At 55.3% G+C, this 27,702-nt stretch overlaps 4 protein-coding genes across 4 annotated transcripts; 2 read left to right on the top strand and 2 right to left on the bottom strand.

The window, feature by feature from the left end:
- Positions 1–1,530: 1,530 nt before the first annotated feature.
- NCLIV_025020 (conserved hypothetical protein) lies at positions 1,531–9,249 on the bottom strand (the record flags this gene model as incomplete). Its single annotated transcript, XM_003882696.1, has 3 exons — positions 1,531–3,253; positions 3,555–5,652; positions 6,216–9,249. 3 exons carry the CDS (start codon positions 9,247–9,249, stop codon positions 1,531–1,533), a joined length of 6,855 nt encoding a protein of 2,284 aa, XP_003882745.1.
- Positions 9,250–11,297: 2,048 nt separating this feature from the next.
- On the top strand, positions 11,298–13,592 carry NCLIV_025010 (hypothetical protein; the record flags this gene model as incomplete). The annotated part of the gene is made up of 5 exons (XM_003882695.1): positions 11,298–11,370; positions 11,674–11,959; positions 12,103–12,312; positions 12,741–12,943; positions 13,351–13,592. 5 exons carry the CDS (start codon positions 11,298–11,300, stop codon positions 13,590–13,592), a joined length of 1,014 nt encoding a protein of 337 aa, XP_003882744.1.
- A 2,708-nt stretch (positions 13,593–16,300) lies between these two features.
- NCLIV_025000 (hypothetical protein) lies at positions 16,301–24,311 on the bottom strand (the record flags this gene model as incomplete). The annotated part of the gene is made up of 11 exons (XM_003882694.1): positions 16,301–16,558; positions 16,923–17,024; positions 17,414–17,524; positions 18,223–18,325; positions 18,594–18,624; positions 19,154–20,221; positions 20,821–21,053; positions 21,766–21,872; positions 22,298–22,430; positions 22,913–22,999; positions 23,407–24,311. 11 exons carry the CDS (start codon positions 24,309–24,311, stop codon positions 16,301–16,303), a joined length of 3,138 nt encoding a protein of 1,045 aa, XP_003882743.1.
- Positions 24,312–25,758: 1,447 nt separating this feature from the next.
- NCLIV_024990 (conserved hypothetical protein) lies at positions 25,759–27,185 on the top strand (the record flags this gene model as incomplete). The annotated part of the gene is made up of 3 exons (XM_003882693.1): positions 25,759–25,932; positions 26,632–26,739; positions 27,129–27,185. The coding sequence occupies 3 exons, from the start codon at positions 25,759–25,761 to the stop codon at positions 27,183–27,185; spliced, it is 339 nt and encodes a 112-aa protein (XP_003882742.1).
- Positions 27,186–27,702: the final 517 nt, after the last annotated feature.

The raw sequence follows: 27,702 nt of genomic DNA, 5'->3' as shown, positions 1-27,702 counted from the left end.
TCGCAAGAAAAGCCGACACCCTATAGTTCCTGAGTTGTGGCACAAAATCCGAGAATGTGAGTATACCCCTATCCTCACCGTGTCACGGCAACAGACATCAATCTTCCCGTCCAACAAACGGCGAACGTCGACTTCCATGCGCGGGTTTTGGTGGAAACCGTAGCAGGGCTTGTCGACATGAGTGCAGGCGTCAACTGCATTGTCGGCGAGTTCCTTCGCCACCATCAAAATACCATTTTGCTCTGTGAATCCAGTCACTGACATATCTGGATACAGGTCACCGCCATTCTGTGAGTTTTAGGATTTGAGAGAAACACGTGAAAACGAGCTTACGCCTGTTCAGAAATTGGCTGGCACTCGGAGTAGCCATGTTTACGAGGAAATGATACGCTGGAACAAATATTGTATTCAAAAGCTGTGAAGCACAGAATATACTACCGTCAAACTGGAACTCTATTGCCAGTGTCTACCCCCCTGGAACCCCCCCCCCCCCCGTGGTTGGGCCCGTATTAATGTCAGTGACGAGGGCTGGAGGATATTCCCATCACAGGGCTGTACCGTAAGGGAACTTCTGACGGTCCATTTTGCGACACGCCCGTATCCATGTAACCGATCTTCGCCTCCAGTTCCTACAGAAACAGCCGCTTACCCACAGGGTCAAGTAACAGTTTCGTTCCCGAGCAGCCTAAAGTAAGTTGGTGCGGCGGTGCACGCCACTGAACTGCTGGCGTTCGCGCAATTGTGAGACTGGGATCTGATCTGGCCACCCTGGATATGTCTCGCGCGTTCACCTGTAGACAGATTCAAGTGGTGGATGGGGAAGGCGGGCGCCGTCCGATGGCGCATGCGCAATTAATTCGTTTTCTTCAAGAACACGAAAATTCTGTTTCACTTCTTCAGCGCATCGCCGTCCACCACTCGTTCTCCCTCCCCTTGAACGAGTCGTTTGACTTTTGTATGCCGGCGGAACTCTAGCGTGCCACGTCGCCCTTCCGGTATCGAAGCATACACACACTCACACGGGGCTCCAATGCAAACCGCCAGTGCGCGGGCGTGCATTGGTATACGCTCCTCTTTGGTATGTGCGGTCGTGCGCTTTGCCACTGCTTTGCCTGGAAGCAACGACCGCGAGGGACCCCGCAAGCGCGTTCTTTTCAGGCTGAATGTTGCGACAGATCTCGTATCTACTGGAAGGATCGGTTTTTCATTGGCATCTTGCCCTGCCGTGCATTTATCTGTGGTGGATGCAGAGTCGTTGATCATGTAAAAAGTCCGCAAGATGAAACCTCGATTCGGAAAAACACAGGGAAAGCGAGTTCTACAAGGGATTCCCACAAGGCTCAGATACGTTGGAACGCCCAAGTTTCAACGTGACACCGAAGCAAGTGACATAAGAGCGTTTTCCTTTTTGAATGTTTCACAAACGCACAGCCCCGGTAATCAGGTCTTGTCCCTAGGTCAGCGCCTCCGTTTCGCGCTTGATACCCCCAACGAGCTTCTGTAGTCTGGGCTATTGCTCGTTCATGCTTCTCAGAGGAAATGTGTACTCCGCCTGACGCTCCCAAGATTCGACACCACCTTGGCAAATTTTGCATCGTCTGGAAAAGCTGATGTTTTTTTCTTGATGCCTTTTACTCTTTTCCCTCCCTTCGATCTGGAACTGGCCACCTTCTCAAGCATTCTTCCCTCCGCTAGAAACGTTTGGCGAATCTGCTCGGTGCTGCGTAACATCGTGCTGGCTGACATAATCTCAAACATGTTCACATCATCTTCCATCCAGCTGTCACTCTCTTCGGAATCAGAGAAACCTTCCACCGCGCCGGAACCGTCAACACTGTAACACTCCTGGGCACTGGGTCCCCCACATTTTCCACATCCCTGAGAAAACCCGGTCCGTCCTGGAACATCTCGCTCGTATTCTTCGGTTTCACCGGGGTCTGATTGTATTGAGGAAGTAGGCGCCGGCTCCGGTGCTTCGAAGTTAATCACCGTGCCAGCTTCTTCGACTGCACGTCTCCAGTCCAGCACTTTCAAACTTCCCTCTCCCACCTTCTCAAGCCTCCTTCGCGTTTGAAGTTTCTCCTGCTGGATCATTCGCTCGGTGACAAACTGCCTCTGCAGGGCATCGAGAGAACAGCCAAGAGGTGGCGGCTCATACGCTCCCTCAGGTCCGTGTTGCAACAAGGCCACACCGCCTAGAATCAGCTCCCCCAGAAAGTGGGCTGTTGTTTCCGGCAAGTGTGCCCCAATCCTCAGTGGAAGCCCTCGGAGTGGAGCGGTCTCCACATTTTCTTTCAGCACATCTTTCGTCGCATCACTGCTGCCTGGACTGCCACCACCGTATCTTGCAGCGAAATCGTTTTCACTCGGCGACTTTCCCCCTCCAGATTGGGAAGCTTTTCCTCCGGCGGGGCCACCGTCCTGGGCATCTAAGACTAGACAGTCACTGCATTCGTTTTCGATTTTCACTGCTCGTGCGCATACGTTGAAGGCATCGAGCAGGGTTTCAACACTCCCATGGCGATCCGCCACCTCAGCCAGAGTCTCGTCAGGAGCCCGGCGTCTGGAGAATGCAGCCCGCTGAGAATGCGCGAACTTCTCATGCAGAAGATCGAACGCATGCATGGGAGCCGCCAACGAGTCTGCAGCTAGGGCGTTACGGCTCCCAAAGAGCTGAAGAAACAAGCTCATGGGCTGCGCCTGTTGAAGGCGCCAAAACGCCAACAACGGGGCTTCGGCGAGGGCAAAGGGGAGCGGCAGCGGCCGCTCCAGCGGCGGAAGGACAAAGTTCTGGATTATGCTTGACAGGCGAGCTTGTGTCGAACAAGCCGTCGTGTCGCCGTTGCTGGATCCTCCCCTCGCGTCTCCGTGGTCGTCCTTTGTGCAGTAATCCGGTTCTGCGTCGTACCAGGAAGCCGCCGGGAGGGTAAAACTCCGCTCACTGCCTCTCGTGCTTGGAGGTGACAGCGGGTCCTTGGGAGACTGATACGCTCCTTCTGAGGAAGCACATGCATCCAGTTCTCGGTGTTGTGCATCTAACTGGCGCTGTGTTTCGTAGTGGTACGCTGCGTGCAGAAGCCGTGAATTCATGTGCGTCCGTGTGACAAGGTGTAGAGTGTGCAAAATACCCGAAAGAGGCACGGCCTCTCCGGCACCGGGTCCCTGGTGGCCATCGCCGCTGCTGGCAAAGAGAAGCTCAACAAGGGCGCGGTCGACCGGAGCCCCTATGGCAGCTGTCGCGATCGCGAGAACTCTGAAACCACACACGCGCACACAAAACAGATAGCTTTCATGCAGATCCAGCGGGGATCCAGCAAGGCGCCATCTCGGGCAAGGCGGGGAAAAAAAGCCTCAGTGTGGCAACTGCAAAGTGTCCCTCGTCCGTCTACGGGGCGAATACCGTGTACAGCACCACCTAGAAGTGTTTTCCGGACTTTGCAACTCGGAACCCAAGTCCTCGACTGCGCAAACCTCTCCTCTGATTCCCCGCGACCGAACATGTCGGTTCCGGTCCTCGTCTCGCTTTTTGCCTGTTCTCGGCGCGTCGATCCTACCGTTGCACGAGGGCTTCTCTCGGAGGCGGGCGGAGCGCCACCAGGTGGATGCCCCTCCGCAGAGCCTCTGCGTCCCGAAGGCCCTCTTCCTCGTCACTGCTTGCTCCACCTCGTCGCCCTCGCCCGCCCGTGACTGTCCCGCTTATCGCTTCGTCAATGGAGGCGTTCACAGCGTCTCTCGCAGCCTGCTCATCTTCGCCCTCTCTCCAGCGCGCAATGCAAAGGACGGGGGGACTGTGCTTCTCTTCGCCACGCTCTGTTCCTTGTTTCCGCGGCCTTCGCTGGAGCAGTCTCTTCTGATCGGCCCTCGACAGGCTCCACCAGTCGTAGACACTGAGTCGAGGGAGGGGGAGGGACACTTCGGGGCGGTCGGAGTCCGGTTGCGTTCCACGCGCCCCTCCCGACGGCGAGACGGAGAGCGGCTTTCTTCTGCCAGATTCCTTCACCTCCGGGGGGAAATCACCCGGCTTCGAAGGCGGCTTTGGCGTCGTCTCTCCAGGCGGTTTGACGCGTAGATGGCTGCACACGGTGGGGCGAGCAGAACCGGGAGGCCTCGATGGAGGGCTGGCTTCGTCCTCAACGAGAACTACTGCGTCTGCAGGACTCGGTGCCGTTTTCGTCTCCTGGTGCTTGAGCGCCCGAGCCTGAGCGCTGACCATCGCCATAGAATGGAAGAGGCCGTCGATTCGCTTCTCCTCTCTCAGCTTCTGTTCGCGAACAGCCTGGTGGCCGCAAGCGTAGCACAGCAAGTCGATCAGGCGGTCGCCTCCACATCCGGGAGGCATCGAGACAAGGATCACTCTCGGTCGCTCTTCCTTTTCTCTTCTCGCCTGCGCCTCTCGCCTTCTCCCACTCGCCCGGGATCCTCCACAGCCGCTGCCTCGCTCCGGTTTCTTTCGACTGAGCAAAGAGAGCGGCTTCTCAGGGGCCGCCTCCGCGTCGCTCGCCAAACTCTCGAGGTCGGCGCTCTTGCCTGAGAGAGAAGGACCTCGCTCGAGAGTCGCCTTCAAAAGAGCATGCAGTTCAAGCACTGCATCATTGTTGCCTGCGAGCTCGGACAGACTGCATGCCTCGAAGGCCCGATCCCACATCTCGGTCAGGTGGCCAAGCCAGAGGATGCACGGAGTCTTCAGGACGCCTGCGTTACCCGGTAACTGGCACTCGAGTTCGCGGCGCTCCTTTTCAATTTCTTTCCCCTCTGTTTCCCTCGCAAGCTTCGCCACTCTCTCCTCTTCTCGTGGCGCTTCAGGTGCCGTCTCAGTGTGGACAGTCAAGCTCTCTTCCTTGGAGGACGCGGGCGTGGCTGCATCGGCCCGAACCGTTGTTCCTTTCTTCGAGTTCCTGTCCTCTTTCCCGCCTTCATTCTCCTCCTTCGCCTCTCTCTCTTCACCCTCCAGCAACTTCGCCTCAGCGGCGTGGCCCTCCTCAAAATCTGCTCCATCCTCAACAACCGCCATCGGAGCTGCCCTGTCCGGAGTCTCGGCGTCCTGGGTTGCCTCGCTTTTCGCCCCGCCGCGCGCCTTCGCACACGCCCCCTCAGGCGCATGCTGGTGCCTGGCGTAGAGGCGCAGACATGCACGAACCACGTCTTGCACGAGAACTCCGCTTTTGTCGTTGACGGGATTAAACCTCTGCGCCGCCTCCTCGACAGAAAGGCCCATCGCCCGCATCAGCACAGACTCGGTCGCCACGCGCGGGCCGTCGAACAACGCAGACAGAGCCAAAGAAGAGAAGCGCGAGACGGAGGCAGGAGCGAGAGGTGCGCCAGGTGACAGAACAGCGCGCTTTCGGACTGCATCGAGATGCGTTGTCTCAGCCCCGCCAACCGCCGCCGGCCCGACCTCCGCTTCTGAGGCCCCGGCCGAGGGTGCGGAAGGGCCCTCCGACGCTGGTCCCTCTTCGCTCTTCTGCTCGATGCACTCTGCTGGAGGCGACAAAGAAGAGGAAAGAAAAGAAGAAGAGGAAGGAAAAGAAGAAGGAAAAGAAGAAGAAGGAAAAGAAGGGCGCTCTTGTGGAGGCGTTTCCGCCTGAGGCCAGTAGCCTGCGTCGTTTGTCAAAATGCAAGTCGCCCGCCGCAGGCTTGTCGTCACGGGGAGCCCTGCAGAGGCGCGCGAGAAGACGGAAAACGCGAAAACGGCATGAGAAACCCGCTACAAAGGACATGCAGCCTTCGCAGCGCCGCCGCAGACTTTGAAACGCCGCCGTCGAGAGAGCTCTAGGTGGCACATTTCGTGTATCATCAAAAAAAAGTGTATATATATATGTATATATATACATGTATAGGTACGTATACGTATAGGTATGTATAGGTGTATGCTAGAGCAACCCGTCTAGAACGGCAACCTTCATGCGTGTATGTGTCCACGAGCGTTTGGCACCGTGCCCATCTGCGCACACGCGTCCGAGTCTACTCTATCCACATGGGGACGCGGGCAACCCCCTACCGACGTGTGGATCCACTAAGCGAAGCGGGGGAGTCCTCCTGAGAGTCAGTTTGTGGCGGCAGCGGAAATCCGTGGTCGCTTTGAGCACCTCTGAAGAGTTGTCGAAAGGGATTTCGGAACGAAAACACTAGGCAGCCCGGTCTGGGGCCTGGTTCGCTTAATGCATGTTCCAGGGAAGCACGTCGCGGGGCTGGTCTCCGGCTGTCTTGCATCTTACCTGTTTTTTCGAGAATTTTCAGAATGCCGTTTCGGGTGTAGATGGCGAAGGGGCCGGAAGTCACGAAGAAGAAAACGTCGCGCGAGAGGAAGCTCTCCAGGCCGCAGAGGTCGAGGAGTCTCGCTCGGACGTCTCGCCACTCCAAACCTCGCGGCGGCGCAGCGCGGAGCGGCTGCAGGTTGGAAGATCGCGTGCCGCTCGCTTCAGAGAAAGCCGCCTCAAGCGTGGGAGAGACCCCGCGGATCGCGTTTTCCATTTCGCCTGGGCTGCCATCTCCTTCGCACAGCCTTGACTTGGTGACGGTCTCTGGATCGCCCTCTTCTTCGGAAGACAGCCGTCTTCTCTTTAGCCGCGCGCGCCGGTGGGGCTGCTGTCGCCCGCTGGAATCCTCACGAGCGTTCAGGTCGTCTGTCGGCGGTTCGTGTTCTCGAGAAACTCGCGAGTCTTCTCCTTGGCTCTCGCGTGTTGTGGTGATCGAAGGCGCCGCGCCCCCGAGACACCCGAGAGCCCGTCCACCCGGGAGGCGGCTCGGGCATGTCCCGTCGAGGCCGCCTTCCTCGAAAGCTCGTAAATTCTCGATCCACGCCGCGTTTCTCTCCACCAGGAGGCGAACGCGGTGTTCTTCTTCCCGTTCTCTCTGTCTCTGGTGCGCTTGCAGCACCAGTCTCCGCTTCATCATGACCGCCTCCTGCCGCTCGCGCCGTCTGCTGTCTTCCCCCTCGGCCTCCCTCTGTCTCTCCTGTCGCTCCTGTCTCTCCCGTTTCTCTGCCTCTGCGTTCCGTGGCCTTGCTTTCTTTCCACTCTGTTCTGAGGAGAAACGTTCTTCTCGCGTGCGAGGAGGCGGCGCGGGGGCGCATGCGCGCTTCGGCCGGCCTCGTCTCTCCGCCTTCGCCCCGGGTGTCGCGGGAGGAACGCGCCGACTGAGAAGCAGTGCCCGGGCGGAGACCTTCTGTCGCTTCAATCTCTCGCCGCCCTCTGCGCACTCGCGTTCTTCGCTGTCCGACAGACTGAGAGCGACAGGCTCGGAGTCCGACAGCGGCCGTTTCTGCTGACGCGCTAGCACCCGTCGGCTTCGTCGCGGACCGCCCTCAGAAGAGTCTTTCCCCTCGTCGACCTCCACCTTTCTGTCCCGTTCTCCTTCGCCCGCTTCCCTCTTGTCTCCCGGCTTCCTCTTCTCTGCCGCGAGCGTGAGAAGAACCTCGCCTGCGGATCTCCGCAGCCTCGATCTGTCACCAAGCCCGCGTTTTTCTTCCCAAAAAGGCGCGCCGCACAGTTCGTCGTTCTCTCTCTTCAGACTGTGTCTTGGCTTCCTCTTGCTGCCAGGCTCCTCGCTCTCGTCCGCTGGTTTCTCTCCCTCTCCTTTCTTCAACCCTGGAATCTGCCTGTTCTTCTTCTCGAGGTCCCCCTGCTTCGAGGGCCGCTTGAAAATCTGACTCCACGCTTCTCGAAGCGCCGCGCGAGACCGCCCCGGCTCTTCGCCATTCTCTGCTGGATCCACCGAGTTCTCGCCTCTCCTCTGCGTCGGGGGCTCTTGCGGGTCTTCCTCCGTCGCTCTCTTTTTATCTGCTGCCGTCAGACCCTCTTGAGCGTCCGTCGCCTCTTCCACGAACGGGGCTTCCCGTCCTGTAGTCACCGGGTGGGGCGCGGCAACACGAGCGCAGGAAAAAGACAGGGGAGCCGCCGCAGCGAGAGACTCGGACGAGGCAGCAGAGTTGCCAGGACTGTGGACCGCACAGGAATCAGACAGGGGATCCGATGTCACGGAATCCCGAGACGCGCCGTTGTCGCCACAAGGCTCAGCGACACACAACCCTGGCGCCCCTCTACGACACGCAAACGTTTCTTGCGCGCGTTCGGGAGTCTCGTCTTTGCGCATGCGGTTTTCTTCCTGGGCCCCTTCCGCGTGTCCTTCTTCTCGCGCTCCCCTCGCCTGTCCACTGGATGCTGGCTGATCTGTCTCCTTGCCTGCGCCGTCTCCTTCGACGCCTTCAGTCTCCTGCGCTTCCTCGACAAGCGACACACACGGGAGTGCTTCCTCGACAAGCACATCTGCCGTAGACTCGTCGCCGGCTGGACCCGCGACGGCGACACATCCGCCGTGCTCTGAGGCACAAGACGTCGAGGGAGAAGCGGCGGAGGACTGAGAGGCGCCGAAAGGAGATGGAGAGCCAGCGGAAGAGCGGGACGAAGCCGTTTTCCCGGCTGTTTTTTCGCCCTTTGCGCTTCCGGGGAGACAGGCCTGCGGACCAGTGCCCGCTTTCTGTTGTTCGTCCCCGGTGTCTTTCTCTGTCTCTAGGTCACCATTTGACGGTTGTTGCACACAGAGAGAAGCCGGATTCGGTGCAAAAAAGAAGTTCGGCAGTCGCGTTTGTTTTTGGGGTTTTGCCGTGTTTCCATTCGCGACCGCTGGGAGATTTGGAGGGGGACCGGAAGGCGCGTGACTAGGAGAGCTCTTTCGACACGCGTCCCTCTTGTCGCTGAGCAGCCGCAACGACTCTTCCCTTCGAGGCGCCTCTCGAGGCGCTTCGTGCCTCTCTTCGCCAAGCAGCTTTTTGTCGCTGGAGCGGCTCACCGCCTTTCGCCTCTCGGCTGACGACGGCGCAGGCTCTTCAGACATTTCTCGCACGTTCTTCACCTTCACAGGGACACTTGTCTTCTCTTCCCTGCCTCTCTCTTCGTCGAGCTCTGCCTCCGCCGCCGGATTCCCATCATTCGCGGCCAACAACGAAACGCGGGACGTCCTCCGCCCTTCTTTCTCTTTTTCGTTCTCTTCTCTCCTTTCTTCTGTCTCTTTGCCTCCGGCCGGACACCGCGAGGCGTCTTCTACGGCGCAGCCCGAAAAATTCTTCTTTCCATCTGTCTCGTGCTGTGTCGGCGCGACCTTGCTGCTCAGAGCCTGCGATGAATGAGATGAGGAAGAAGAGGAAGACGGAGAAGAAAAAGATGGAGAAGAAGAGGGACGACAAAGCGGAGACTGGGCGGGGTGTTGGGTTTGGGTGCGAGGGAAGGCGTCTAAGAGCCGCGTTGGAGACATTGTTTTTGGAGGCGGAACGCAGGCAGCGACGAGAGACCGACCAGCGGAATTTCTTCGGCCCAGACAGCCTCTTCCTTGCCGAGGGGCGGAAGCAAAAAAAAACGCTCAGGCGGGAGATACAGGGGGAGCGTCGGGGAAGTCGGCAGGAGAAAGAAGATTCCTTGGCAGAAAAAATGGGGCTGGAGGAGCCCCGGAAACCGGCGACTTTTTACGGAATCAGAGAACCTTTACGGAATCCGAGGAAGGAGTGGAGAGCCGAGCGCGTAGAAGGAGCGGCTATCCAAACCGGGAAACAACGGGGAGACGAGGAGGAGAGAAAAAAGAAAAAAGAAAGGCGTAGAAGACCAGCGGGCTGAAAGGGCGAAGCGACGAGGTCGATCTCTCGCGAATCTGACTGGCGGAAAGCACCGAGGCAAAAGCCCCGAGGCGCAAGGCGCCACCGCACAGAGCAACACTGAAAGGAACACAAAGCGAGGCCTGTTTGGGTGAGTGTGTCGAACATCTGCATTTTTGTTCATCCAGAGGAGCAGGAATCCAGCCTGCACGCACTTGCATAGTGTTTCGTGTCTTGATCCTCAGTCGAGAGGATTCCCACTCTATTTTTGGCGCCAGAATCCCGCAAGCCGAGACAGTCGACGGCTGTCCAACACTCGTCGTGTGTACGTACACACAAAAGCGAATCCACTCGGATTTGTGCAGCTTTCAAAGTGCGCAGAGGTGTCTTGCTTTTTCGGGAAGTCGCCGGGAAGAGCGCCTTCGAGGCAGAAACCGCTGCCGAGACGCGGTTTTCGAAGACCGCGAAAAAGGCTGTCCGAGTCAGAGCATTTGAACGCAAATCGGACTCGACGGAGCGCGGAAAGACTCTTCGCTTGCTCGGTGTGCATTGGGAAAACGGAGACGGAGGGTTTGCAGCAAGAATCGCTGACAGGGAACGCACAGAAAGCGCTCGTCTTTACGCAGAGACAGCCTTTTCGTGTGTCGCCACCCTCGCGTCGTCTTCACACATGCACGCATGTGCACAGATCACACAAACAGAAACCTACGCCGCCAACTCGACCCTTTTCTGTGCCGCCTTCCCCGGTGTCCTCGTCGAGGACAGCTCTTCTTCCCGAGATCTTTCTAAGGAGAGTCGCAAAAGATTTCTCCGTCGCCCGTGGCTGCGTCTCTCCTTTCTCCCAGCTGTCTGCGGCTTCCCAGGCTTGACTTGCGCGCGCTCGGAAAAACCAGTCCCCATCGAGTCCACGGCGTGCAGCCAAGAAAAGACCGACCAGGCGGCCGAGATTCCAGCAGATGCCGCAAATCACGCGATTGCTGTGAGCCCCAACCAAAAAAGGGGAGGCGCAACTCTGAGTCTTATTTGGTTAGCCCCAGCACGCGACAAGGCACCGTTCTACTGCCGAGCACACTCTCTAGACGCGATGCTCTGCCGCTTCGACCCTGTATCGACAGACACAAAATCCATCATCAACTCAAGACATTGATACTTGCAGGCTGCATGTCTTCTGCCCATCATTATCTGTATTGGTACATATGGATCGAGAAATATATGTGTATATACATTCTACATGCGTGCATGTATTTGCGTTTGCATCTGTTTCTCTACTCTCTGCAGTGTCGAACGCGGTTTTTTTCGTTCTTTCGGGGCGCAGCGATCTGGGCCGTATGTGAACTGACGAGAGTCTGTGTGGATTCGTTGATTCCACATCTCCATCCCCCCCTCCCCCTCTAAACTTCCATGGTTCGTTTCGTTGGATGTGGGGGAGCGACGAACGCCTTCCGCTCTTGCGTTAACCTTTGCTGCCCATTGACGAGGGACCTCTTACGCTCTCCTTCGACTGCATATACACTGTGTTCCTCGTCCATGTCTTTCTTCTCGCGACGTCTGTGTCTCCTCCTGCGCTCTTCTTCCTCTTTTTGTCTGAGGCAGAGAGGAGCGCGCCAGAGAGGCGACTGTCGGAGAAGCAGAGAGAAGAACTAGCGGGCTCCTGTCTTTCTGCGAAGACGTGCACTTTCGTTTCCTCTGGAATTTCAAAGGGAACGTCTAAGCAATGCAAGAGTCTGACGGCGGCGCGACCTTTGGAGGCTTCTTGCCTCCACAGGCACAGCCTTCTTTGCTCCTCAGTACGTCGCCCCCGAGACGCTTAAGATCAGTCAGAAAACGTACATATATATGCATTCGTTTCTCTGTAAATGCATATGTATATATATGTATATATATATATATATGTATATATTCGCGTACGGTATGTGTGTATATATATTCACATATGGGTATTATACATCTATATTTAGGTTTATCCAACTGCCTGAAGAGGGGTTCTCGCACATGTGTACACGTTTGCTCGCCCCACCCTCTCTTGTTGGGACCATGGTATTCCTTCTCTGCATTTATGTTTCCTAGTCTCGCTCTGCTTGTTTTCTTAGGCGTCCTCGCTGGCCTCACTGTGGCGGTTTGCGCCGTGCACTGGATCTTTGCGAAGAATCGTGGGAGCGGAAAGCCTTTTGCTCTGTGGCGGAGTGCCCAGGCCGCGACACCTTTTCTGGACAAAACGCGGAAGAAGACCGAGCTGGTTGACAAAATTGTCGTTTCCCCAAACACTTTCAAATTTCGGTTTCGCCTGGACTTCCCCGAACAAGTCCTCGGCCTGCCTGTGGGGAAGCACCTGAAACTGTTCGCGCCGACGCCCAAGGGAACTGCGCCTGGGCAGTGGTGAGTCACCGGAGACAGCGAGGGAGACAGAGAGACAGCGAGGGAGACACAGAGACAGAAAGGGAGAGAAAACGAGAGAGAGACGCGATCGCAGCAGGCGTTCACTCGAACGGGTCTTGGCGCCGCGTTCTGGTTTTCCACAGGAACAAGGCGCCGGACGCAGAGGCGGAGCAAGCGGAAATCGAGCGCAAATACACGCCCATTACGGGAGACGATGTGAAAGGCTACGTGGACCTCCTTGTCAAAATTTATCGGAAAGGAGAAGTCGCGCAGTTCCCCGATGGCGGCAAGATGTCCCAGTACCTCGACAGTCTACGAATTGGAGACCACGTCGACATGATGGGCCCTTTCGGGTAAAACACTCGACGCAAACAACATGTCCCTCTCACCGCGTCGCCGGCTTCCAAGGCAGGGTCTGCGGCAAAAAACCCACAGCAACCTGCATCTCTACGTATATATATATATATATATATATATATGTCGAGCCACATGGCGTTTGACCGAATATTTGCATCTGTGCATGCGTATATCATATATATATATATATATATATATGCATCTCTGAATGCGCACATACATTTATATACACACGTAGATGCCCTCGGGTGTGTGTATGTGTGTGTGTGTCTGGAGCGTTCCTCAGTTCGGTCTCCGTACCTTTACTCTGTGTATGTCATTTCGTATGCTGTGGTGTGTTTGTGTATTTTCTGGGAGAGGCCGTGTCTTTGTCGAAGACGTTGCTTGAGCGTTCCTTTCGTCGTTTCTGTCCTCGTGTGTGCAGCCTGATTGAGTACTTGGGAGACGGCGAATTCCGGGTGAATCGGCGAGTGCTGAAGAAGAAGCACATTGGCATGGTTGCAGGAGGCACAGGCATCACTCCGATGTTTCAACTCTTGTCGAGCATCCTACGGGCGGGCGGAGACAGCACCTCCCTCTCTCTTCTCTTCGCGAATCGGACCGAAGACGACATTCTCTTACGTGATGGTAGGCGACCCGTGCTTACTACATATATATTTATATGGGTGGATATCTATATATCTCTGCATCGGTAGATAAATATGTGTCGAGTTGCATTGTTGTCTTTTAGGTGTCCACTAGCTTGTAGAAATGCATGTATGTATATGCATATATATATATATATATATATATATAGCCGCATGTGCCTTGGTGATGGTGTATCAGGTATACGCGTGTTTTTTTTTGTAGTTGTCTGTATACGTTTGCCGCGTTTTGTAGCGGAAAGGGGGGCGTGCAGCCGTCCCCGTCCAGCAACCTCCAAGCCGATTTCATTGCGGATAATCCGAGGTGTGCGGCTTTTCCAGAGAGTTATTTTCTCGGCGTCTGTCGTGTTCCGGCCCGTTGTCTGTTTGTCTCGTCGCTTATGGCCTCAGAGCTGGAAGAGATGCACGAGCAGTACCCTGACAAGTTCCAGTGCTCGTTCACTGTCGACGTGCCGTCGCCCACGTGGAGATTTTATTCCGGTTTTGTCAACGAAGAAATGCTTAAGGCAGTTATGCCGCCGCCCTGTTCTGACACGGTCATTCTCTTGTGCGGCGCGCCGCCGATGGTTCGCAGTTGCTCCCAACAGCTCTCGAAGCTCGGCTACGCCAAGGAGGACGTCCTCGAGTTCTGAAAAAACAAAGTCAAAGAAACAGAGAGAGGCACGAAACGGCGAGGAACGAGCGATGTATGGCCATGTCGAGTTAGAAACAGGGAATCGTTGCCTCGCTGCCGACCCATTCAGTCGCTTCAGTCACCTGTCCAACGCGGGTTTCTTGCCTTCTTGTCCAATTGGTCAACACCCCTCGGGATGTCCCGACTCAGAAATAGGTTTCTTCACTGCTTGCAACTGAACCGGCTCGCTGGTCTAGCGTACCAAGTCCTTGTGTACCGCTCTTCTGCTGGAATATATAGAGACGAAGAATCACTCGCATACTGCGCAGGTGCGTTGCAGAAGTATAGGTAGATGTGCCTTAGTTTATTGGCTGATGCCCCGTACACCCTCCGGTTTCGAGAAATCGAAAACGCCGCTGAGCATGTGTAGAGATACGCGCCTCTGAACAGATCGATACGGCTACGTAGAGACTCGATTCCTTCGACTTGGAGACGAAGATCTCTTCCGCCATCTGTCGAACATGTTCAGCGTCGCCCTCTAGAGGTCTATTTTTGGGCGTGTGCCTGTGCTCGTTTCGGGCATGTGTGCGTCGCTCCCTATGCCAAACAAAAGGCACAGGCCTTGGCCTAGGCAGTGAATCTCGTTGCTCGGTGCCGTACGCTGCGGCGAGACACGGAAATGGAAAGGAACTCCAGGGAGCACGATTGGTTTCGTGGAAAGATGCCATCGGTGCACCAGATCGCTTTCTAATCAGGAGCGACACATCACGCACGTAGAATTGTTTTTGCGCACAGTACAACAGAAGACGGCCCATTCAGCCTTCCAGTCGAAGAGAAAATCTCGATACAAGCAGCTGTTTGCATTTGTCGTTTTACCCGCCAGCCCCGCTCCTTGCAGTTGTGCACATCTGTGAGGAACGTCTCGAGCTTGAGTCGCTAGCGAAGGACGAAGAGAAAGGGGTTGCCCGAGATTAATCGTCTTGAACGTTCATGTGATAAATCATCACCGAAATCGGTATGTTTGTCAGCGCGGACGGCACAGCGATTTGTACCGCCATTGCTTTTCTTCGCTCCACACGAAGAACTGTGGCACATCACTCCCATTGGCGTGAGTCGAGAGACAAGGCCTACGTTGACCGGTGGTGCACGACCTGAGCATTTCAGAGCTTTCCGTTGTAGAGCCCGTTCCTGATCGACGTAAAGGGTCCGTCCACGAGCAAAACAGCGTCCACGGAAGTTTTGGAACAGCGAACGAAGTAAGCCTGTGCTTCGCCACGTCGGCCTTGTGTAGCTGTCCTCGAGAGACAGTGATGGGTCTCAAGAGGCACAGGATTGTTGTCTGTCGTTTTTGCCTGTGGCTCGGAAAAGGCCGAGCAGTGTATCCGTTGTGTGTGTAACGTGGTAGACCAAGCAAAGTGACTAGCGCCGAGCAAAAGCACGGTGCGAAGTGAGGGCGCAACGGTGTGCGGTCTTGTCCGAGTTCGAACTACGTCTGCCATTTTGCCTTTTTTAACAGGGCTCATTTGCACACCTAATCGTCAGAGAACGTTGCTGTGTGAAAAGAAGGCCACGCCTCGGTGCGCGGCGAATGAATAACTAAGGAAGCCAAGACTGTACGAGATTTCGTTCTTCAGGAGCAGTTTCGGACACGCGGAAACTTGCAAGGGCTCGTCTTGCCTACACTGAGGGCCGCTCAATGCGCTCGAAAAATCATGGAATTTACCTGTCTTTGTAGTGGTCCTGTCCCTGAGTCTTTGTCATTCATGCCAGCATATGAAGAAGCCAAGCCATCTACTCGGTGGAGCCGGCAGGACACATCCCTGAAGCTCTGTTCACTCCCTGTGAAACATCTACTAGGGTGCGGTCTCAGAACACAGCACAGAATCGGGCGATCGGGCGCTGGGAGACACACAGGCTGTGACGTCAGACAAAGGAACGGTCGTTCCTGAAGTTCGACATCCGTGACTTCCTGGTTTCGCTGTCCATTCGCGTAACACCGAATGACACGCCCAACTCTGTGTGGCCTAAAAAACGGACGGTACTGTTTTCGTTCCCTCCGCGCCCATACAACGTACCCTCCATCTGTCATGTTCTGTATCGTTCCCCGACACATCATTCTACAAGTACGGCACAAGCATGCGCACACCGTACAAACAACAATTCGCAGATATATATGTGCAGGTGTGTATGCGCACACACGTAGGCCGGCAAAAACTATCACGGGTAACACGAAAATCGATTCCAGACCGGGTTCCTGACACGTTCTTTCCTCGTTCCATGTGCATATATCTTTGGCCGGGATTTTCGAGGAAAGAAAAAGCGAGCACGATCATGAGATGCATGCTCCTACAGTAGGATCCCTCCCGCCATGTTCTTCGCAACCGCTGGAAGAAACGAGGGGAGAAGATAACCCAAAACGTGTCGCTTTTCTGTACACAAAAATCTATCTACTGTCTCCTCGCTCTCTGTCCCAAACCTAACCCTCTACTGTCTATGTGTGCCATGCACTACAGAAAAGCAAAAACTTCCACTGCCAACGAGCAGTGGAGACAAAGCCTAGCTTCTCTGCCTAAACGACTCTTTTCCTCCAATTTCTCTCTCGGTTTGCAGGCCGCCCTCTTTCTCGGGGGACGGTATCCGCGTGACGAGGGAGGAGCCAGGAGTTAACTAACACGCTAATTTCGTCTTGCCGCCATATTTGCGTCTCTGTGCTTCTCAACTCCCCCTCTAAAGGAAGAACGAACGATCTCTGAGAATCTTGTGTTGCCCCAAAATCTTCGGATTGACTGCCATCGCCTTCTGGCGGTCAAGAACGATCGGCATCTGAGAGATTCCGGACACCTTCACAGTAAACTCGAGGAAATTCTCTTTGCTTTCTTCCACAATCCTGACCACATCCGCCAGGCCTCGAACCTTCTGTCCCTGCACAGCTGTCACGATCGCCGGCGCTGCATTGTACCCCACCGTCAACTCCGACGCGAGAATCTGAACCACGAAAAGCGGAGACAAAAGATAGAACTCCGCAAAGTCAATGAACGCGAAAAAACGAAAAGAAACAACTCACAGGAAAACAAGTGCTCCCGAAAATACCCACACATATAACAATATGTTGGTTATATATATATATATATATATAGGTATTCATTTGTACGCCCTAGTGAATGGATAAGAATGGATTTGCATGCTCACATGCATATATATGGATGTATATGTATGTTGTAGCACCCTGTTTCTAGTTCACACGCTTCTATTTGTTACGTGCCAGTTATATATTCCCATATGCAGACGAGGCATATGTCGACTGTTTCAAAAAGATCCGAGAGGATCCCTTGAAGGCAAGAAAACTCACCACGCTCAACACGACAACTTCGTCACCCTCCGCCTCCTGGTACTCCGACCGCTTTATTTTTGTGTAGAAATGTGCAGGAAATTCCGCTGCCTTCATGTGTTCCTGAAAACACGAGGCCGCCAAGTCAATTCGCTCGGGAGCTCGCACGTGCGTTTTGCACTCTGTTTTGGGACCCATGCATCCACTCACAGAAACAGGTTTCCAACTCTTGCAGAAAACTCGGAAAAGACATTTGGAAGGCCCGGTACTAATTAAAACCCATTTTCGTAGAAATATATGTACACGTAAGTACATGTATATGTATACGTGTATGTATGTATAAATGCGTAAACATGTATAGCAAGAAAAATACGGAATGCCGCAAGCACGTGCGCAAGTAGAACTCTGGACTGGGGGTCCCTGGAACCGTCACTTATCACCATAAGAGGCTGGTGTCGTTTCTTTCCAAACCATGTTTTCGAAAGTATTGTTTGCATGCACGTGCTCCTTACCAGCAGTTGCCGCGTCAGAGTGGTAAAGACGAGGCCGCCAAAGACAAAGTACTTTGGCTTCTGATCCCACGTGTGCCTCGGGATTTTCAGATTCAAGTTGGTGATGGGGACCTGTGCCGCAGGAGAGGGAAAGGCAACCGAAGCATTGCGCGTCGCAAAAGAAAAAAAGAGAAGCAGACGCCGTCCCTGCGTTTCTGCTAAATCGGGTTGGAATCCAATCTGCTCTCGCCGCAGCAGAGGAACTGCAGAAGCAAGCCGCCAGCTCCGTTTTCTCGGGCTCAGGAGCAACAGAGCCAAAAACGCGGAAGGCAGGGAAGGGCGCCGTGTAAAAGATATCGCGGAACACTCTGCCAAAACTCTTTCAAAGCCTTTCCGCGGTGATATCCATTCCCCGCGTTTCCCTTCGCCAAGGAATCTCGACAGACCCAAGCACAGGGAAGGGCACTGGAGCCAGTTCAGGCTTCCCCAGATCGTACACCTCGCGTTTTCCTCGAGAGTATCGCCACCGAGAAGCGAGGCGATCAGTGTCCCCTGAAAATCTCTGAGTGAAAGTTTTCTAGCCGCCCCTCCCACTAGCGAAAGTGGATTTCTGCGTGGCGTCTTTCGGTCCTTTTGCAAATTCTTTCCACCAATGACGCCCAGGCCTGAAGCCGTGCTAGCGGTGGGGGACTGAGTGCCCTGAGGACCCAGAGGTGGGAAACGGAAGGCAAAAGCGAAAGTAAAGATCTGCCACTGAGGTACAAAACGGCGAGGAACTTCCTGTGCGTGGGGACAACGGAGAAACGCGTTTTTCTCGGCCGGTGTCTCACCAGAATCTCTCGAACTCGCCCATCCCGAAGAACCAGCACCTTGCACGTCTCTCCATTGAAGCGATTCATGATGGTGTAGTCGATCGACACGCGTTCGAGTTGTCTGGGAAGAACCAAATCGCAAGACATGCATGCACGCTTTCTGCCCACCTGCTTCTCTCCCACCTTCTGTCTGCCCGTGCACCTGTCTCCTTGTCTGCGTGCCTTTAATCAAACGGCCCCAAGATTCACACTCGCGACCTGTGCTCGAGTCGCGCCGACTAACTTGCTTTCTACGCATATTCAGAAACGGACGAAAACACAGTTCGCCTCTTTCTTTTCCCTCTCGGCAAACACAAGGCCAAGCCAAATTGGTTGGGAGAACCGCGTACCGGAAAGCGACCGTTCCATCATCCGCAACATCTGCAGAACAACGTTCACACAAAACACAAAAGAAATGCGTGCATACACATATACACATATGTACATATATATATATATATATATATATATCCAGATACAATGGGACAACACGAGAGGAAGAACTCAAAACACGGCACCGTGCATCCTCACAGAGCCGCATCTTACTGCAGCCTGGAGACACTGCGTTGACCACTGTCGTCACGTCTACAGACGGGCTAAATCCCGGAGTACGCGCTTCGAACCGGCGGGTATATAACGCAGAAGGTACCGCGTATTTCCTCTGCGTTTCACTTTCCCTCATTCCTATCCTTTTCTCCTGCTTTCCTCATTTCTCCGTGTCCCTTTTTTGCCGTCCACGTCTCCCGTCTCTCTCATATCATCAATGGTTGCATCGAGCGTGTCCGCCCTCAAACGGATGGCTCTCTTTCCGTACTCGCTTCCGATCGTCTCAGTTTTCCTTCTCTCGTCTCCTGCCTCCCTCTGTCTCGCCTCCCCCGCGCGTGTCTTCCCAGTCTCATGCTTGTCTCACCCGTTCCATCGACAGCGAGGATGACATCCCCAACCTTCAGTCCGAGCTCGCCGCCTTCTACGTCTTGCTCCGGTGGGAAATACGGATTCGGCAACAGCAGTTCTTCCTCCGAGCGCGGACCCTCTTCCAGCGGTTCGACAGCCTTCCTGGCCGTCTGCTGGTTCGGCGCCTCGCTCGAGGTAGGAGACGGAGACCCATTTGGCAGGGCGCCGCGTGCGTTCCCACGCACCACCCTGTTCTCTTGGACTTCGAGCGCGTTCCGCCCGCTCGCGACTTCGTCGTGCGCCTGGTCTTGCGCGTGCTCCTGCGCCTCGAGAACGTGGCCCGTGTCTTTGGCAACTCCTGGATTTTCGCCTCGCGCAGCGGAATCCGGGGCGCTCTGCAGACGCCAATCGCGGATCCCCGGCAGCCTGCGGGAAACGGGTATTACTGGCGGTCCGAACGCTCCCTTTGGAATCTGGGCATACAAGCCAGGTCCGAGTTTCGCGACAGTCATGTTCACCACGATCGGGGGTGGAGTCGATCTGTCGCCGTGCCCCGTCGCCACCAACTCACGCCCTTCGCTCGGCGACGCAGCCCCCTCAGTGACCTCGTGCACCTGCTGTCTCCTCCGCGCGAGCGCGTAGAGGCGAAGCAACTGACTACGGCTGCCGAGGATGTGCGTCGGGGTGATGCGCGTCTGCAGAAAGGCCGGATGGGCGAGACCGCCGTCCGCCTCCCTGTGCGCGAGACTCTGGACGTCGCCACTCGCCGCACTCGCGGCCGAAACCAGCTCGAAACGGGGCGCGTCCATCTGGCCGCCGCTCTCGGCCGCGCCAAGCTCGGACGTTCGCGCCTCGGCCGCCGGCGGCGCGCTCTCTTCGTCCTGCGCTCGGAGCTCCTGCAGCAGCTCTAAGCGGTCGCGAGGCTCAGCTAGAGACCGTGACGCGTACGGGACGCGAATCTGCCCAGTCTTGTACCGACTCACGCGCAAGTTGTCCACTTCGACTACCAGCACGCCCGTCGGAGTCACGCCTGGTGGCAGGTCGGCCGCGGTCAACGCACTCAGTCCCTTGAACTGTCGGAGGTCTGCTCGGCACAAAAAGAGAACAGGCGAGAGAGGCAAGCGGGCTGTTCGCGCTTCGGGAGAAGGAAACCGCGACAGGCGCGCACGCCCCCGCGAAAGAACGCACAACTCGCGTCAATGCGCAGTCCCTCCAACATTTCCTCCACCCACGACAACGGCGACTTCACCTGTTCTACGAGGCGAGGGTGTATATTCCTCGCCTCGGCCACAAGGAAGCAATGGGGGGAGAGACGCGCGCGCGCGGCATGAAACGGCGCACTTTGCTCTCTCCAGCCTCGCTTCTCGCGTCTCGCAGAGTCTCCGCATCTTTCTCGTGGAGCTATCGCCCATCGATATCTCCCCTCCTCTCTGTTTCCTCTTCCTTTATAGGTCTATTACCGCTCTCGGTAGCCCTCCTTCCCTTTCCGCTTGAGATACAATCTGCCCCGGAAGGTGGTCGAAGGGGACGGGGGGAGAGGGCCCGTGAGAGCGTTGCGGGAAGTGCGCGCCTGTTTATCTACACCCCCCGGTCGGCGTTGTTAATCCGCCCTCCTCAACGCCGTTTTCGCCTCGCTGACTTCCGCTCCTGTTCAACCGATCTGCGAGTCTCCCAGTGCCTTACGGTCGTTCTCCATGTGGGCGATCTTCACACCCAGCGAGGGGAAGCCCGTGTATCTTCCGTGCAGGACCAAGTCGTTCAAGAAGTGTCGCACAATCGGATACGGGACGATGTAGCCCACATTCTGCAACTGGCTGAAGCCCTGGAAGGCGACGCCCACGACGCGGCCGTCAACGACCGCTGGACCGCCCGAGTTGCCTGGGTTGATCGCGGCGTCAATCTGGACCGTGAGCAGGCTGGGAACACGTGGAGCAAGAGGCAAGAGAGAGACGCAGGGACTGAACAGCGACGGGGAGCAAAAGGAAGCACGTGTCTCGACAGACAAAGGGAAAGCAACCGCAAAGTGTCCGAGACGACGACGCGGTGACCATCCATGCACAAAGAGGAAAGACACACAGGCGGGTCTAGTGGTGACGACCGAGGATCAAATGAAAAACAGAGAGAAGTATGGGTTTTCTAGGCGATGGCGCGCGAACTGGAAAGGGAAAACGCTCAGTTCACACGGAAAAGGAGAACACCTAACTCTCAGTGACTCAAACACCCTCCCTTGTTGAGATGAGTTTAGCAACACGGTCCGAGAACGACACACGTGTTAGGGCACCTCATATCTAAGGGTCAGTCGCATGCTGACGCCCGCATCGCCTACACACAAACGATCACCCTACTCTGCGTCAACATCGATATGGTGACCTACATACTCGCGTACTCATGTATGCATGCATATATATATGTCGGTAAGTAGACAGAGGAGGGTAGCCTCGCGTAGAGACACGCTGTAGAGGGAGGCCGGGTTCTACAGGCGCAGCTTGCCAAGTGACTCACAAATTCCTGTCCATACACCAGAAGCGTTCGACTGTGAAACGGCTACGAGAAAGCCCGAAATGTAGAAAATGCAGGAAACGCACCCCTTGCACACCGCATCCGTCTCACTTTTTTTCTCTCTCTCACCTGACAGAGGAGTGCGCGTACGCTGACATGCCTACTCGGCTGACAATGCCTTCCGTGATGCTCAGCTGGTCGCCTCCTGTTGGATACCCTAGCACGGTGACGCTGTCCTGCATCGGACAAAGGATCAACATTCAACACAGCGTTGCTCTCCACGACGGATGCGACGCCTTTGCTGTCTCCGGCACCATTTGGTCTGTTGTTCCAGTGAACGACCTCTGTATTCAAAATCCCCCCCGGAGATGTATGGGGATCGCATAAATGTGCACATACAGTACTTGTCTACACACAGCTCGGTCCATACATTGGCAAATCTGTGCAAGGGGAGACGCAGAGATTCGTATGGCCGCCAATGCACATCTGTGGTGGGGGACCGCAACGGGTGTGAACGCTCTTTTGGAAATCGTGTACCCACTAGCTGCACGGAACTGGTTTCGCCTCCGTCTCTCTAGACGACAGGGATGTGGCGTGTATGTGCAGAACAACGAAGAAATATCAGCAACCATCGAGTTTCCTGCTCCCTTCCCAGATATACCCTGAGACGCGGGATTCCACCGAACGGCAGCGGCTGGAGGTTTTCCCAGAATTCTTCGCTGTCCACTTCGAGCAGCGCCAGGTCAGCTTCGTGGGCCGTTGCCAAAACTCTCGCAAGAAACTTCTTTGCATTTCTGAAACAGCACAAAACGCAGAGTGGAGGTGAACCGCGCAAAGCTCGGGCTCTGCAGCGCGGGGCTTCCCACCCCTTCGCTGAATGGCGTCCAGGACAGGTGCCTGTGGATAGAACTGACCCTTGGTGCGACCGAAACACCGAACACGTGGAACGTACACCTCCACGTGAGGCAACAGGTGAGCAGCTAAATACATGTGGAAGTAGACGCAAAGACCGCAGGTGCGGCCACGACGACACCGCCACGCAGATATACGCACGTGCAAGATATATATACATATACATGTAGAGATATCCCGATGCGCATACAGAGACGGAGCTTTGGCTAAACGAATTCGCGCTGTTTCGGTGCGTGGCCTGTGCATTTCCTATCTCTGAGGGGGTAGCAAGTGACAAGGGTGTCCTGCGGAAAACGTTTCAGGCGAGCATCCGGCTGCGCAAGCGGAAAAAGACAGTCCGAGAGATTCTCGTTCTCGGTCTTACCCGTGTTTTCGAACTAGAACTCGAGTGGTTTCAGCAACAACATGTCCGTTCGTCAAGATTCGCTTGCCCTCGACGACGAATCCCGAGCTGCGAAGTGCGGCAAGAACAGCAAAAACCAGGAGCAAACACCCCTTGCCCTAGGGCCTTCCCGACAGTTTGTGTCTCCCACATCAATGCTTTGAGCTCGTCATCATTCGAGGCTGCACGTTCAGTACAACTTGGACCACGCAGGCTTTCTGTGCAAGTCCCTCGCGCGGCTCCACGTTGTATCGACACGCGTACAAATCCTCTCTGCTGGACTCGAGTTGTGGATCAAGGCGCATCCGCCACGTGCGATCGGCTGCGCATCGAGAGTGAGAACGGAAAACGCTAAACGGTGCGTTGCGCTGATCTGTGTTTTTGAAAAGGATTCACCGCGTCACTTTGCTCTCAGAGTGTTCTGGATGCACCTTTTCCTCAGTCTCTCTCGCGAGTGCTTTCCCCGTCTTGCCTACCCCGAAGCCTCTTTCGGAGCTTGCATCTGCCAAGGTGAGTAGTAGTCGGGCAGAGTGAAATCGACAAAAATTTTCACAACGCTGCTCAGAGTTGATGACAAAAGGTGACGCCCGGCACGAGTCCCCTGGGTCGCCGTTTCTTTCTGGGCGGGCGCTGCAGGCGCTGCTGCAAGGCCCTTTGCGAGTTCTATTCGACTCGGAGAAATCTGTCCCTTTGCGAGAGCCGCTGCTGCAAGGCCCTTTGCGAGTTCTATTCGACTCGGAGAAATCTGTCCCTTTGCGAGAGCCGCTGCTGCAAGGCCCTTTGCGAGTTCTATTCGACTCGGAGAAATCTGTCCCTTTGCGAGAGCCGCTGCCGCGTTGACCTGAAGGAAAGAGAAAGCGGCTGGTGTCTCTTCGGTCGGCTCTCTAGGAATTCGTGTCGAAGGCTCGAAAGACTCTTCACCGGGTTCCGACTCAGAAATGAAGGCGGTAAATGGGGATTCAGAACCATCTTGTGGCACGGCAATGTCCTCGCGGGGGCTGTGCTGCGCAGTTCCAGAAGTGCTGTGCTCAAACTCGTCCTCCTCCAGCTCCTGAAACCGTTCCTCCGCGCTACCTTCATCCGTAGAAGTAGTGGAGGGATCCAAAAAAAGTGTGTCGGAAGCGAGGGGTGTCTGTCCGTCGGACGCGGCTTCGAGCTTCGGCGCCGCATCCCGTGGCCCGGGCGAGTGTGTTGACGCGGGAGAGAAAGAACGCTCAGCGGAGGAAGAGGAAACCTCTACAGCGTGCGCTTTTGGGCAAACGAAACTGGAGTTGGAATTCCAGAAGAGCATTTCCAAGCCCACAGCAAGCCAGGCAAGAAGAAAGAGCGCCCTCGCTGTCCACCGCGCCCGTTGACTCCTGTCGCGCTGTTCCGCCATCATGTTGAGGGGAACGACGAAAAGAGGAACGCGGAGCGGCGCCGATGCAGTCTCGCTACAGGGAGCGGTGAAACATTACCTTGGAGCCTTGACAAAATGCAAAAGAAAACCGTGGGGACATGCTCCCACGAGAAACTGCGACTGAAAGGCCAAACATTACGAGTCGCTGCTAACGGAGTGAACCATACGAATGAAAGACACGAGAAGTAAAGCAGACACAACACACAGCGAGAAGGCTAGAGTCTCTTTGGAGTTCCCTGGTTGGCGAGGCGTCACAAAAAGTGTTTTGTAATTCCGTCCCCCGTCGTAAAAGGCCGTGACAAGGCAAACTTGCGAGATCCCAGCCAGTGAAGACAGTCGCTCTTACCAGCTAGCCACCAGTCGTGATTCCTACCATGCGAAATCGTCCTCGAGTCCCCCACTTCACAAGCACGGAGTGACACCTATCCTCTAGCTCCAGTTCAAGAGAGAGAGGTGAACACCGCTCCAGGAAAACATTCGATCCAAGAAAGAGCGGCTTTGATGCTTGCGTCGTTCTGTGTAATCGAGAAACGGCGCCGGGAAAAGCAACGATCGGATTGGCGGGCTACCTTGACACACTGTGCCACATGCAGTTTGTCTGGGTGCTAGACACCACGCCCTCGAATTTGCCGTTCCTTTCTCGCGTCCATTATTTTCTTTCTCCTCTGCTGTTGTTTCTCTGACATGAATCTTCACAGAATGTGAAGTTTGGTGGGGGAAATAACGCGGGAAAGTTAGTCGTCCGTTTGCCGTCTCCACCGCCGTTGTCCCCAGGAACCCTCGGGCGGGAGTGACAGCAGGAACTGCATGTTTTCTTCATGTGAAGTAGAGGAAAGGGAAATAAAGCTTGGCAGTTATCCACGTTGTGTCAGAAGCCTCCGGGGCTGTGCTTCTCTGCGCGATCACTCTCTCGTGTGGCATCAGCCTCTCGCGCGTTACCCCCCAGTGCACAGGCAGATCGAACGACGTTTATTTCTGTGTCCGCAAAACTTCCCCAACCCCGCGATAGAATTTCTTGCTTTGTCATTTGTGTACACCTGAACGTAAGGGTCTCTCCCACACTCACACTCGAGCTGTTGCTCATGCAGAACCCCTGATCTCGCGTGATTAAGTGCTTCCCAAAACGTCTTTTCCGTCCCCTTCAGCAAGTTTTCCCGGTTGCCGGTTTCACTGGCATATTTGGCAGCAGTCACACTCTCCCTTAGTTTGGCGTGTCTTTGGAGGATTCGTTGGTGGCAAGTTGCCGCTTGTAACAGGATCGTTTCGCAAACGTTGAGTGGATTGACCGGGACGGGAACCGAAAAGACAGGGACGAAGTCGCGAGGCAGTTGAGGTTAAGGGCAATCGACGTTCCGCTTGAGGAGTAAAGAGTATGCTTGCTTTTGCAATTTTCCCTCACTAGACACGCCCTACTGCGGAGACGTCGGCAATGTCGCGCGGGAAAAAGTTCGTGGCGCTCGCCCTCGCCCTGGGTGGACTTTGGGCCTGGGCGCTGTTCCGCCTTGTCAGCCGGCACTCGTTGGACGCATCGCAAGTTAAAGATCAAGTCTCGTCGGTACAGCACCTTCCGTGGCACGACCCGGTTTTCATCGCCGTTTTCGCGGTGCGTTAGATCCCCCAAACCGTTTTCAATTTTCAATGTGTCGTAGCTGGCCTCAACGGAGTGCAACAGACAGGGGATGGGTGCGTATGCAGGCGAAGCCGGCTGTCACTGATATTTGGCCGCAGGATCGGCTGGTCGTCCGTCTTCTGTCTAGCTCTTGCTTGTGTTTTGGGGGAAGTCGACAAGGCGGTTGTGTCCCAAACGAGGTGGGGCAAAAGTGTAACGACGGGAAAAAAGGCAAAGTGGGATGTGGAACAGTGACTCTAGAATGAACACGTTCCCGTTGCTTCAAACTAGGTCCAGAGAAAATGCGCACTGGGCAGTTCACGGCGGGGGATCAGACATTCAACCGAACCCCGGAAACAAAGTAGTGGAAAACCGAACTTGACGATGAGGGGATCGTCTCCCGCTGTGAGGTGCCACAGAAACGAACAGTATTCTGTTTGTGGACGATTGGACCAAGGGTTTTCAGCACTGTGTGAGTACCGTACGGTAGAGGGGCTTTCTACGGTTCCCCTAGCAGTGTGTGCCTGTGGTATACTCGTAGGACGGCTCATGGAATGCACGTGTAAATCAGCCAAACACTGAGTTGTTTTCTTGATGCAAGTTACCGCAGCACCAGTTCCGCCGCGAACCATGGTCCAGCCGCCAGCTTAAAAAGACATGGTTTTTCGTGTCATCTACGTTGCGCATACTCAGGCACCTTTTCTCGCCCTCGCGCTATTCGGTATCTACGCTGTGGTGACGATCGTTACGCAAGTGATCCGCTTCGAGGACAAAAAGGAGGCTGCTGCTGAACTTGCCCAGGTATTGTTCTGGATGCACAGAAGCGACTGTGTCAGAAGTCCGCTCGCAGCTGCGGAGTTACAGTTTCCTAGGTGTTTTATACGCTGTATGCGAAGCGATTCTCGGGTCCAAGTTTCATATCATCGTTTCTGGTTTCTTGACAGCGATGCACATCGTCTAAGTTTTTGAGACGGTGGTACCGCCACACGCAGATCGCGGAAACGGATTGCGACATGCTGCGCACTGTGGACGCGTTCTTCCCCAGTTTCACGCTGCGTGTATGTGAGCATTACAAAAGCTTCTTCGGTCCTCTGCCAGGCCGCGTTTCCCGTTAGTTCTCGAACGACTCTCAGTCGAGCAGGAATAGACAAGGAGCAGGCGCTTGGTAATGCCGGCTTGTTGTGTGTCAGGACTTGATCACGGCGCGAGCGGACCTTCAGCGGCGGGGCTACCAGTTCGTGAACTGACTGTGACCTGTGTCTTTCTCGAAAGCAGCACGGCAGCGCTTATGCGGTGCGTTGCAATGGGTTTCAGATGCTGCCGATGTACACAAATGGCATCGTAAAGAGCCTTGTGTCCCTCCCATGTGAGTGCACGGAGAGGTTCATTTCAGTACATACGTGGGGGTACGTGCTCCCACTGGTGGTGCACGTGGCGCAAAATCAGTCGCAGGCAAGTCCATTTTGTAGTTCCCAGACATTGTGAAGCCTGACGGACTCATACTTGATCACGGCAGAAACCCCATCAAGATCCGAGAGGGCCACCATGACAATCAACTGGTGTTGCTTCTGGTAAATGGTATTCTCAGAATAGTTTCAACGTGTGCATCGGGCGCCGTGGCATGTTCCCAAAGAGACTGTGTGCTTAACACCTCTGTGTCAGAAACAGGCTGCGATTCTGCGCAGAATCGGCAAGGCTACAAAAAGATCCCGGTTTGGCCTCTGTGCACACGGAATTCTGCGGAATTATCGGATTCCAAGTACC

The sequence above is a fragment of the Neospora caninum genome, chromosome VIIb (genome assembly GCF_000208865.1).
Source record: "Neospora caninum Liverpool complete genome, chromosome VIIb".
NCBI classification, from domain to species: domain Eukaryota; phylum Apicomplexa; class Conoidasida; order Eucoccidiorida; family Sarcocystidae; genus Neospora; species Neospora caninum.
This window is presented reverse-complemented; position numbering and strand designations above follow the sequence as displayed.